Genomic DNA, 13,172 nt, shown 5'->3' with positions numbered 1-13,172 from the left:
TGCCAAGCATGGGTGTGGGCAGTAAAGGGAACCAGGGGCCATAACTGTCCCTGAGGCTTTCGTGCTGGTGTTTTTTTTTCTCTTTGTTTTCCTCCCAGTGCATTTTGTCCATGAAACCAGTCATTTGCAAGGGTTACATTTTTCTTAGACTTGCCAAATTTTTCTGTCCAAAGCATCTCCTTGTACTTTTCGTGCTACCCTCCCACCTTGGACCCCGCCTGCAGGGAGAGCCAGAACTTCCATTGCTGGACTGAATAAGGATGTTGAGAGCAGATGTCTCTGCTTCTGGTTGTTTCTACTCTTAGTGGGGAAGCATCCACCATTGAATATGATGTTAGCTATAGGTTTTCTGAAGATTTTTGTTGTTGTTGTGATAAAGTCTGTGTATTTTTATTTTTATTGGGAATTTGTTTGTTTCTTAAATGGGTGCTGAGTTTAACAAGAGCTTGTTCTGCACTAATCACTATTACCAGATGATTTTTTTAGACACTGAATAGCATAGGTTAATGGATGATCTTTGAATAGTTGTCTCACCTTGCATTCTTGGAATTGTTACAAGGCAGAGAGAGGGGCACCTGTGAACCCCCAAACCTGCCTCCTCTAAATAGGTTCTGCCATCCGCCGCATCAAGGCAAAACAGATAAGACTTTAATGCAAAGGAGCTTTAATACAGTGAGTATATAATACAGAAGACAAAGAATAGAACTTCTAAATCAAACACCTGAAGTGACCCATCCCCTTGTAGGCAAAAGTCCACCCAAAAGGGATTGGCCCAAAGCAAGGCCTGAAAGCTGCCACTAGACTAAAGCACCTTCTGGCCGGGACCCATAGAACAGGGTCAGAAATGACCAGACAAATCTGGGAGGAAAAGAGCAAAATCAAAATCAAGATAAACACGGCCATAATCAACCTCCCCACGGGTCTCTTACCCACATCTGGCTCAACCAGTCCAGGGCCAGGAAACAAGCGCGGTTTCTCCATCACAAGCCTCCCTTTCCTCCCTGTGGCTTCCTCAGGGCTCCTGACTCTCCATCCTGCTTCCTCCTTCTTCAGATTCCTTCTTTTCTCTCCTTTTCTCTGCTCAGCTCCACCCTATCTCTGGGTGGGGCAGGGAACCTGAGAACTTCCCCTTTTCCTGGGGACCACCCTGTTACAGAATGAACTCCTTAGTATACAATTCTTTTTTTTTTTTAACATTTCCTTTTTTATTTTTTTAATTTTTTAATTTTATTTATTACAAAGTTTATTTTTACATCATTTTGCACATTTTTTTTTCCATCTCGATTCTAATCCCCGCGGGTTTCCCATCACCAAATCACCCCTGTGCCACCACCATAATCCCGTGCATTTCCCTCCCCCCACCCCCCATTTTTGATCCCATTCCCCACTCCACCCCCACAGAATGTCTCTGGTCTATGGTTGTTCATTATTTTTGTTATTTTCTCGCCTGGTCCATTATACTCCTGCTATGAGTGAAACCATCCGGTATTTTTCTTTCTCTTTCTGGCTTATCTCACTAAGCATGATCTTTTCCAGAGTATACAATTCTTTTACACTGTTTCTGAGTTCTGCTTGCTAATATTTTGTAAAAGATTTTTGCATGTGTAATCATGAAGGGTATTGGTCTGCAATTTTCTTTCTTTGTACTGTCTTTCTGTTTTGGGTGTCAATATCATAGTGACTTTATCAAATGCATTGAAAAGTGATCCTTCCTCTTATGTTTCCTATAACAGTGTGATGAATGGGTGATGTGTCTTTAAATATTTGATAGCATCCTCCAGCTAAACAACATGGGCTAGAAGATTTCTCTTTCCAGAGTTTTAAGTTTACAAATGTAATTTCTTAGTAATTATAAGATTATATAAATGGACTACTTCATATTGGCTGAGTTGTAATAGTTTTTGTTTTCTGGGGAATTGGTTTCTTTCACATCTAATTATCAAACTTAAGTGCGTAGGGTTGTTCAAATTTATTCCTTTATTATCTTTTTAATATCTCCAGGGTCTAGAGTGATAGCCCATTTCACGCCTGATGCTGGTAATCTGTGTCTTCCCTCTTTTTTCACTCTGTCAGTCTTGCTTGAAGTTTGACAATTCTTTTTAATTTATCTATCATTTATTTGGCTGAGGTAACACTGGGTTATAACACTGTATATGTTGTAAGAACAAGTTCATAGCTCCTCAGAGCTTGAAAGCAGAAAGTTTCCCAGGTCTGCTTAGGTTCTGCCATGTTCCCAGGCCTGCTGCTTGAGGGAGTCTGTTGCTTGGATTTTGCTGGAACAGAAAATTCTTGCAGTATACTGCTCGCCCACAGTAGTAGCCCTGGCTACCTTGATCCTCTCCCCAAACAATAAAAATGCTTATGCTGTGATGGGTGGGGTGACAAGGTTCCTCATAAACCTGTATAAACCTCTCCATTCCTGTGATTCGGGGCTCAGCCTTTAGGGACTGATCCCTCTGAGCCTGCTGGTGTGACAAATAAATCTGTCTCCCCACCTCTCTGAGTGCTGTCCGATTTCTCTGGGAAATCACCTACCAGCCACACCCCACCCACCAGCAAAGCACTCATAATCCTTGGCCCCCACCAGTAGCATCAATTCTGCAGTCATTTTTCTAGAGTTTGTAATGGGTTGATTTTTATCAGTCCTTTTATTTTGTTTCTCTGTATTCCATATATGGGCGACTGACACTTTTATTGATCTAATTAAAGCGGCAGGTCTTTTTGGATCATGTCCAGCTACTGAGGATTCTCAAGATAGCAACTTCTTTCTTTTCAGTTCATGTTTCTCTGTCTTATTCTACATAACTAACATTTGGTTTCAGTTACCACCCCCATTCCTGCGGCCTTTCCTTTCCTCTTCTGTACCTTGGCTGATTCTCCTTCGCTGTATACCCTTCCTTTTGGCCTTGCTTTCGAAAGGTGACCATGTCTTGCTGGTATCTCTCTCTGGTTTCATTTTTATGCAGACTCTTTTATGGTATAATTGCACGAAACAACTGTGAGTTGTAAGGACCTTTGTAGAAAACATGTCTGATTAAAAAAAAAATTGAAGTATTTGGTAGCTGTTGTGGGGGCACAGGGGAAAATCCCCCACCGCTCCAGGTACTGCTTGGGCTGAGTAAGCAATCAAAATAGCATCATATGTGTTAGCAAAGGAGAAAAAATTCACTTAATAATATACACGTGGAAATTTTATATGGGTATAAATTCTAAAGAATAATGGGGCAAAGCAGAGGTATTTGTCTTGATTTTAGGAATCTGGAGCACCAAGGAGAAAGAAGTCAGAGAGACTTCATACAACAGACAAGGAGGGGATTATCTTCTCAGATAGAGAAACCTATATGTGGGCGATACCCTCTATCTGTATTCTTCTATATTATAAAAGGGAACAAACAGTCATTGGGGTCTTCACTGCTCTTTACATGAAATAATCTGCATTCTTTAAGGAAGGACAACAGACTTCCCTGGGCTCACACCATCACACCTAGGTGACACCTATTGCAAGAAGCCTCCTCTAGACACATTGAGAAGAGCCTATCTGGCCCTTCTGGGGACAGTAACCCCACATGTCAATGTTGAATTGGCCTCGCCCCATGGTGTACTGGAAAGCACATCAGGCTTGGTAATGCAACTCCTGAGTTTAAGTCCTGACTCTGCCACTAATATCCCCACATACTGGCTGGGTGGCTCTGCCTTGCTCACTCATCTGGTTAGGCACTGCACAGCTACTGGGTAACCAGGTCAGTCCAGACAGATCTTGAAATAGCATAAAATTTCCACCGCCTGGCCCCACCCCACATCTAATCCCTGGGCAGGGACAACTGACCCTCACTGCCGCCTTTTGCCAGCATTTCTACTCTTCCCAACTTGGCCTAACTGGGCAACTCACGGTTACAGCAGAGTCCTGCCTTGAGAGGTGCCATTTCTTTTTCTGTGCCTCTGGAACCTTTCCCGCCAGCAGATTTCTTTGCTGTCTTCTCTGCTTGTTTGAACACTGGCCTCCCTCCAGGGCCAGATCAACTACCACTGCCCAGCGAGGTCTTCTCTGACCACCCCAGCTCAAACGGGTGGCCCCTCTGGCTCCACGAGGCCACTGCCCACGCCATGGACAGAGCCCCTCAGGAGCCTCACTCTGGACAGCATGTTGGTGAGGAGCACAGGCTTCCATCCTGGCCCTGGCCATCTTAATGCATACCCATAAGCCTCCACTTACCTCCTTAAGTCTTAGCGGCTTCTTCCTCAGCTCTGCTCAACAGCGTTGTTGTGAAGATCAAATAAAACAAAAAAGGTGGTGTTAAATAAACAGAAGAGCTTTTTTTAAATCAAGGTAAAATGAAATATTCATGAAATAATGTAATTGGAGAATTACAAAGCTGGAGGTCACGTAAGAAAAATCCCTCTGTGTCTGTTCAGAAGCACATCTGTTCAAAGGAAATGGGAGGTACTTTAAAATGCATAGAAAATGGTTAGCTGTGGGTGATGGGTTAATTGTTGGTTTTTATTTTCTCTTCTATATTTGACATTTTTAGGGTGAGAATGTAGCAGATTTTAAAGGAGAAAATATTATTTTTAAAAGAGAAAAATCAAGGCCTTATGAGATGTTATTATCAGTTATGTATGCTCACTATGCTGCAACATGATTTAATTGAATTCTTTTATTTGAACTTTGAAATTGCTTTACATTATTATTCCTTTTCGTCCAGTATTTGATGTCTCCCCCTAGGTGTAGTTCCCCAAAATCTCCCACCACCATGTCACCCATGAACCATCACCATAATCCCTTGTGTTCTGCATAGGGATTTTAAAGTGGCATATAATGTAGCAAGGATAAAATGGAATATAAACCAAAAGGAAGCCAAGGGGAAAGGAGGGTAGGAAAGATACTTTGTAATGACACTGTTACAGGTGTATGATCATTGTCTAGTCTTTCTACTAAGTGATTTTCTTTTTTTAAAGAATGACCTGGACTGCCTCTTAGTCAGCGTTTAATAGATGCAATTAATATTACAGAAGAAAGGCACCATTTTGAGTACATTGTAATGACGCGAAAGAGCTATCATGAAACAGAAGAATTTTCTGCCAATTTTCTGATGAGTACTGTTTTTAGCATTGTAGACGGTCCTAAAAAAGGCGTGGCTGCTGTTATTTATATTGATGTTGTAGCTGTACAGTAAGCTGCAAGTTACAAGTATGCATCGACTTTACATATCTGCTTCGAATACATTCAATGGAGATGCAGACTGGGGTAAAGAAATAAGCCCAAAGTGGAGGAACATTTTTGCCTTGGCCCTGCCAGTAATTAGCGAGGCATTAATATCTTGGCTTTTTGTTCTCCCCAGAAATGGAGGGGCCTGGACAAGATGTGACTTGGAACGTCTATAGTTAGTTAAGGTGTAGTTTCACTTGTTTATGAGTGTTCGTTTCCATAGATCCTTCCACTTAGCAATATTTATTGTTAAGTGACTTATGTTACAAAATGTTCATCTTCATTTGCCTAATATTAACATAGTTTGAATGTCTTTTTCACAGAAAGACCTCTCTCCCCCAAGTCTGTCAAAGGATTTGAAACTGCTCCACTTACCAAGAATTATTATACTGTGGTGAGTGATCACATGATGAATAACAGTTTTTTTTGTTTTTAATTCCCTGTATGGAATCTTTTCTCTTGTTAACCACTGGTGTATTAAGTTGATCCAAATGAAAGATTGGATAAAGTTGCACTGCAAGAGTCTAACGTCAGCTGCATCACAATGAGCATCACAACGAAGCTCTTCTATTTGTAGCCCTCTAATGGGTGTCTTCAAGTTTTATACCCACCATACTGAAAAATTCCAGAGTAGCACAAAGATTCAGAGTAATGTTTAGTAAATTGTGGTAAAAGAGAAATTGGCTATATATATATGTAGCCATATAGGAAAAATCCAGCAGCTAGATATAGCCTGACTACATATTTAGGATTCCCAAGTTCCTCTAATGCACTGTTTTAAGTGATTGCATACTGTGGTTTTATTTAGAACCAGTCAATCCATTATGATTACCCTCTGAAACATTATCAACCTTGTTCTTGAGGAGAACCCAAAGGAAAGACTGCCTTTTGGCACAGAGAGAGGAATGAAATGGCTCTGGCTTAAACACAGATATGTCAAAATATATTAGCTATAAATAGGGTATGTGCAATACTCAAAATAAGTTCCTGCTTGAAAAAGAAATCATTTCATTCTCCATAATCTACCGTCTGTTTTTCTTCATGGCTCTTTTCCGGACGTGGCCCACTCACTAATGAAAAGGTCAAGTCATCATGCTCTAAATTTCCCTGTGCTACCGGTAGCTCAGTGTCATCTGCCATCTCTGCTGAAATGTAGTTTCAGTTTTCATCCTATCTTCAGTATGCTTTTCACTGCGTGCTTCTTTCATTTTGTGCATGAATAAGCAGCTTTTGAACATTTCTATACATTTGGTTTTAAAATTAAATTTCGCTCTTCAGTGAATTTGCTCCACAATAATGACATGAGCAGCAGCTGGTATGAGTAGCCAAGGGAGGGACTTCAGAGCCAACATGGACGATAATCTTGCTACTACTTTTCCTGTTGTATTTCTGAGGTTAAAAAACATTACCCCCTCCCTCCTCCTGATCACATCTTTTAGCTCTCTGGTGAGATCGCCAACGCTCTAATTGTTTCTTTAAAAAAAAAAAAAACAAGGCAGTTAAATTATGCCTGGAAATGTTACCTGTGGATCTTCTCCCTATGACAGGAAACATACCGTTGCACTGCTTTGGGTCTCTTTCTGTCTCTGCTGATTCTCCCAATTTAAAATATAGTAGGTATTATTCAAGGCACATTAGCTTCTGTGCTTCTTATGTGCCTTCTGTAAACTCTATAAATTCTGGATGTGCATTGCAGTTTGTATTACCAACCTCCTACTGGAGTTTATGTGCATTGTTCCTAGTTATTTGCTATCATAAACAAGTCTGCGTTATTTTCATCTTATATATATATGACATTGTTATAGTGTGTAAGAATTTGTAAGGTAGATTCCTAAAAGTTCATTGGTTGGGTAATACAAATTGTTTATCAATATCGTATCTATCTATTCCTCTATCTATCTTCATCCAGCTATAAATTTTTATATATTGTCTCCAACTTAAAGAAAAAGAAAGTTTTTGGGAGACCATGATGGCCAGTGAAGGGGCTATAAATTTGTGATATGAATATTGCTAATTATTGCACCCAGTTGGACATATTGTTGTAACTAAATATAGATGTGAAGTAATTTGGGTTAGTTGTAGGGTTTTTAAATTGACATTTCTTTTGATTTGTGAATATCTTAGACAATTTTTTTAGCCTTAATTCAAAATATATTCTGAGCATTCAGATTATCCTCCCAATTATTGTTGAATACATTTTATGAATCCACTCTAGCCCATTCAGGTGGAGACCTGGGAACTAAAGTTTAACTATCTGATCTTACCTTAACTCTTCTTCCTTCTAAGAGTCATTCATTATAGTCTTTTTCTGTTCTTACTTCTGTAAGAGTACTAATGACTTATTACTCTATGAAAAAAAAATTTCCTAAGTGCATGACTGATTATATAAATAACTGTTTAAGAGTCAGATAATACAGAAAAGGTATAAAGGAAAAATGAATACTACCTGTAATTCCACTCCCCTGAGAAGACCATAGTTAATGTGTTGTTGAATCTTACACTTTCTTTAAGGTAGTTATGTATGTTGCATATATGTATATATGCAAATATATGCCAATGACATAAATAAATATATATCCATCTTTGTGAGCCTGAGCTTAGAGTTGCACACACACACGTATATATGTACATATGCTTATTTGTGTGTATATTTAAATAAAAACAGGCACTCTATATTCTTCATTATTTCCCCATGGAGCTTTTTGAATACACAGACCCTAAAACTCCTTGTTTCTGACCAGAACTGTTCTTACCTTCATCCATTCAGTGAGTGATTTCTAATTCAAACATTCTCTTTAGTTTCGTCCCGTGTTTTAGTCAGCTTACTCTAGAGAAATAACCAATAGGACATATGAAAAGAGTGATGCTGTGTGGAATTGACTCTTGTCCTGAGATCTGTCACTGGCAAGCTGGAATGCTGAGGCAGGCGGAGTGTGTTTCAGTCTGAGTGCAAAGACCTGAGAACCAGAGGAACCAGTAGTGTAAGTTCCAGCCTGAAGGTAGCAGAAGGCTGATGTCCCACCTTGAACAGTCAGGCAGCCTTTCCACTATCTTTCTGTTCTATTTAGGCCTTCAAGAGACTGTGCTGGCCGCTTACATTCGGAAGGCTGCCCCGTTTTCTCAAGCTACCTCACCTCACTTGGGCATGTCCTCACAGACACCCCTAGAAATAATGTTTACTTGAGCACCTTGTGCGCTAGTCAAAATGATGCGTAGAATTAGCTGTCAGCCTGTGCACTTGAGGAAGATAGAGACTTCCTGGAATTTCCAAATTGATGACCATTCTAGGCTCCCTGTATAAGTTTCCAAGGGACTGTACCCTTGGAAAGGCCATTCAGGCCTTAGTGCAATTCTGGTGACTTTGGACATCAAGCCCAGACCTGCATCTGCCGTGAGCCTGTCAAAATTCAATGGCTTTTGTTAAACTTCTCTCATCATTAAAAAAAAAAAAAACCTTTTTATCTTTTTATTAATTAGTTTTTGAATGCTCTTCTCATTGATATTCTTTGTCCATTGTGACTGGATATTACATGCCAGAAGGCATTAAAGAAAGGAATAAGAATACGGGAAATCGGAACCACTGAGGTAATGCCTGAGTTCATTAGCTTCACCACGGGGATCACTACACAATATATAGCAAACCATTAAATTGTGCACCTTAAATAGATACGGTTTTTACTTGTCAGCTGTACTGCAATGAAACTGAAAAAGTAAAGAACAGAAAAAGGAATCTCTGTAGCTTAGTTGTCAGGCTTAATTTGTCTGCAACACTTCGTTCTTGGCACCCAGGCATCTTTGGCAACACAGGACAGACAGACCTGATCGTATCAGCCACATGGCACAGAGCGATACATAGTCATAAGGCATCCCATCATGCTTTCTCCATCTGCTGTCAGAGGATTCCTTGCATCAGAAGTCCCTGCAGGTGTCTAGGCCTCACACCCAAATTGCGATATCACAATCTCTTCTCTGTCCAGAGATACCAGGAAACAGGTTTTTTTTTTTTTTTTTTTTTTTTTTTTTTTTTTTTTACAAAACACACAACCCCTTTTCACCCCCTTCCCAAACACAGTGCACATAGTGCACTATGTAAAGTTTGCAGACCATTAAAGGGAAAGGTTGAATGGAAGAGATAGGATCATTGAGTGCCTGGCGGGAAGTAGATAAGCAGAGAAGAGCTGAAAGGGAATTTAGGCAGCGGGAATTCTGAGCAGATCCACCCAGGCAAGAATGTTGGTGCCTGCGGTCCATCCCCGCAGGCCACAGAGTGGACTGTACTCTCTTCTTGCCACATCGAGATGCCACTTCAGAAGGTGAAATTCTTTATTCATGGCAACGACAGTCCCGCATGTTTCACTGCAGGGATAGGTTCTGAGAAATGCATGGTTAGGGGATTCCATCGTAGTGTGAACATCATGGAGTGCCCTCACATGGTCCTAGATGGTCCAAGCTCTATGGTCGAGTCGATTGGGACCGCCATCATAAGTGCCACCGTTGTTGACAGCAACATCACTAGGCAACCTGTGACTGTACTGCAGTAGACTATGAGATGTCTACGTACTGCCACAAATAGATCAGTTTCATAGTAATCCTAATATTCAGCTCTGGGGATGGCATCTGTCTGCAGAATGAGAGGTGATACTTTCCTACATCCAAATAGGAAAATATAATTAGTAATGGTCAGTGTTGGTTGCCAATAATAGCAGGTGTCTAATGGCTATGTCTTAAAGGACCCAACTGCAGGTGGAGAGGGGGGAAGAATTCTGTGGTTTACTAACTCAGATATCATTCCTCTAATTCTTGTGCTTGCTATTCACCTACTCAACCCTGTTTTCTCTCTCACTCATTTACAGATCCACTTGCTCCCACACTGAATTACCTCTACCTCTCCAGTGCTTACCTGCCCTTTAAAAGTTTTTTTTTTTAAAAAGATTTATTTATTTGTGCATACAGAACTGGGGTACAGGCCAGAGGTGCAGGGACGGTGAGAGGGTTCACCAGAGACAGAGTGCGGAGCAGAACAGGCAGATCGACGAAGTACACTGCTGAGGGGAGCAGCGGGCGGGTCAGGAGAGGTCTGCTGCGCCATGTGGGTCACCTCCGGGGCTGGGGATCGAAACTGCACTGAAGTGGCTATGGCTAGCTTTCAGTGCTGTGTCCCCACCCGTTGCACCACAGGAAGGGCTGCCCTTTAAAAGTTTTTTTAAAGAGAAGGTTTATGCTCACAGCAACACTGAGCAGGAGGAAGACTTCTTCCAAGCCTCTCATCCCCACATGCGAACCTGTCACACCAGAGGGCTACAATTATTGAAGTACCTACATTGCTACATTAGTATCACCCCAAACCCAAAGTTTGCATTAGGATTCACTATTGGTGGGGGACATTTTATGGGGTAGGACAAATCTATAATGGCATGAAAATGGGTTCTTGGACCCAAGTCCATTGTGAATGAGTGTGGAGGCTTGTCTGCAGCAACAAGCAGTCCTTGAGCACCAGCAGAGTGTCGAAATTTGGGCACTATCTACTCATGGCAGCGTCCCACTCTGTAGGTAAAGGGCTCAGTCTCCCAAGACCATTCTCCACGTCAGATGCTGGTTGCCAATTCAGGCTGTCACCAGAGCTCCTGACCAGTTACAGGTTGGAGCATCCCACAACCTCTCCTTGGGTTCTATTAATTTGCTACAGTGGCTCAAAGAACTGAAGAAACTCATTCACTCATTACATTCACAGTTTAGGGCAAAGGACTTCCAGGTGGAATCGACGCACAAGGCAAGCTATGGGGAGAAGGTGTAGGAGGATCCCAAGCTCTCTTCAGGCCCGCCACTCTCCCAGCACCTTCATTCGTTCACCAACTCTGAAGTTCTTTGAACCCCATCTTTTTGGGGGGTTACAGAGGCTCCAGTACTGACACGTGACTGATCAAATCATTGCTGATAGATTCAACCTCCCAGAGGTTAGGGGACTGGAAGTTCCTGCCCTCTTCCACATGGTTGACTCTCTTGGCAAGTGGCCCCAATTCTTCCAAAAAGTCACCTCATAACCATCAAAAAGACACCTTTATCATCTTCAACACGAAGGAAATTCCTGGCGTCTTGGAGCTGTGAGTCAAGAATGTGAATGATGACCAAATATGGATGAGAAATATATTTTGATTGTCTGAGTGGCAAAATATGCATTTTTTATAAATCAAAATGTTACAGCATGTAGCCATCATACAGAGTAGTTCCGCTACCTTAAAAATTCTCGATGCGTCCTCCCCTGTTTAATCCACCGGCCTAAACTTCACCCCTCCCCATTTTGTCCTTCTCCATAGCCTCTATTCTCTTTTACCTACACATTTCCTGTCTTATTCATACATCTCTTCCATTTGAGGGCTGGAAATAGAAGGCAAAGGTGACAGGATTATGAAGTTAGTGAGTCTGTTGATAACAGGGATTAATGCTGCTTGTTTTGTGGTGCCAAGGACCTGGAGGTGAGAAATCAACCCTTGTACTTTAATGTAAAAAGGAGACTCTACTGGCACAGAGGCTAAATGTGCTATAATGCAGGAATATGTTGCCTTTTTGTTCCCATAAGCCTTTACCAACCTTAACTCATTTTTATGAGTATCATAATTATCTCAGAATTCTTGTAATATTTTTATGTTTTTGCTTTGATTTAAGATTTCCTGGGGCCTTTATAGTCTTCCTTTATAATTGGAGAACTCTCTACTTTCATGCTTTGTTTATACACTTTAGCCTTATAAAGTAATTTCTCCATACTTATGTGAAGTTTTTCCTTGGAAAACATAGTTATAAAAGTGAACTCACTCTAAGACCTTTCCAGGAAATGTATGAAATATATTTTAGTGGAAATCAAGAGCCCAGGATGAAGATACAAACGACCTCCAATTTTTTTCTTTGCTTTCTCGCCATCTGTTTTTTATTTAAAGATCTATTTATTTATGCATACAGAGGTGCAGGGGCGCCGAGAGGCTTCACTAGGGACAGAGTGGGGAGCAGAATAGGCGGATCGACAAGTATACTGCTGAGGGGAGCAGTGGGGAGACAGGAGAGGTCTGCTTCCTCATATGGGTCACCTCTCTGGCTGGGGATCGAACTTGGCACTGAAGTGGCTGCGGCTCGCTTGCAGCGCCGTGTCCTGCCCCCTTGTGCCACCAGAGAGGGCCTCTCGCCATCTGTTTTATTGTGATTTTCGACAAAGGTTAATTGAGCAAAAGGGTACTTAATTGTCCCTGTGAAGACAGACCCAGGGAGGAAAAGGCAATGTCTGGAGACTGTCTATTTTAGTAAGTTTCAATGGATTTCATCTTGATCAAATTGTACTTCTGCGAAGTTGGTTAGCCTGCCAAACTCCTTGCCTTCTCACTCACCACTGAGGGCTTCTGTTTGGGAACACATAGCCTTCTCTGTCTGCTTCCCTTTTTATCCTTTTACAGTGGTTGCCCTGTGGCTTGAAAAATAAAGATCCAGTCTCAAAAGTTCATCAGTTGGTCTTTTGAGATTGAAAAAAGCAGTAAACGTCCGTGTGAATGCTGGAAAAAATCCCAAGCATCTACCCTGATGAACATTTCCACTCATCAGACCACAGCCAGGGCAGCGTGGTTTCATACCTTACCTTTCACATATTTTTGCATTATTTAAACAAGGACTCATTAATCACCTTGTCATTTTATTTTGTGCAGTGAGCATTCTGCCATCCTCAAAACTTGCAACAACATGAGTTTAATGCCTGTTTCCACTTAGCTTCTCAGGAACTCTCTCAGAGGCAGCAGGAAGTGTTGCCTGCCTATTTTGCCTTTGCTCCAACTTCCAGGAGCTAGTGGTGCCCAAGGCGGTGGGGATCGTAGCAAGCAGACACTTCACCTAGCAAATATGGACCCGCGGTGGTAGCGTCTTTGCCCCTTTCTTGCAAAATCGTGGTGATTCTTTTCCAGGCTGCCCAGGTGATAACAATTTTTTTTTT

At 41.5% G+C, this 13,172-nt stretch overlaps 1 protein-coding gene across 1 annotated transcript in view; it reads left to right on the top strand.

Moving 5' to 3' along the window:
* The window catches only part of ARHGEF6 (Rac/Cdc42 guanine nucleotide exchange factor (GEF) 6), a 98,443-nt gene that overhangs the window by 40,646 nt on the left and 44,625 nt on the right, over positions 1-13,172 (top strand). Inside the window, exon 6 of the mRNA XM_004685843.2 lies at positions 5,530-5,600. Coding sequence (XP_004685900.1) covers positions 5,530-5,600 — 71 coding nt within the window. The remainder of the gene's footprint in view (positions 1-5,529; positions 5,601-13,172) is intronic.

This window comes from Condylura cristata, unplaced genomic scaffold (genome assembly GCF_000260355.1).
Source record: "Condylura cristata isolate star-nosed mole 26May11 unplaced genomic scaffold, ConCri1.0 scaffold00019, whole genome shotgun sequence".
In the NCBI taxonomy this organism is placed as follows: domain Eukaryota; kingdom Metazoa; phylum Chordata; class Mammalia; order Eulipotyphla; family Talpidae; genus Condylura; species Condylura cristata.
The sequence above is the reverse complement of the archived record's forward strand: the minus strand, read 5'-3'. Positions and strand labels throughout refer to the sequence as shown.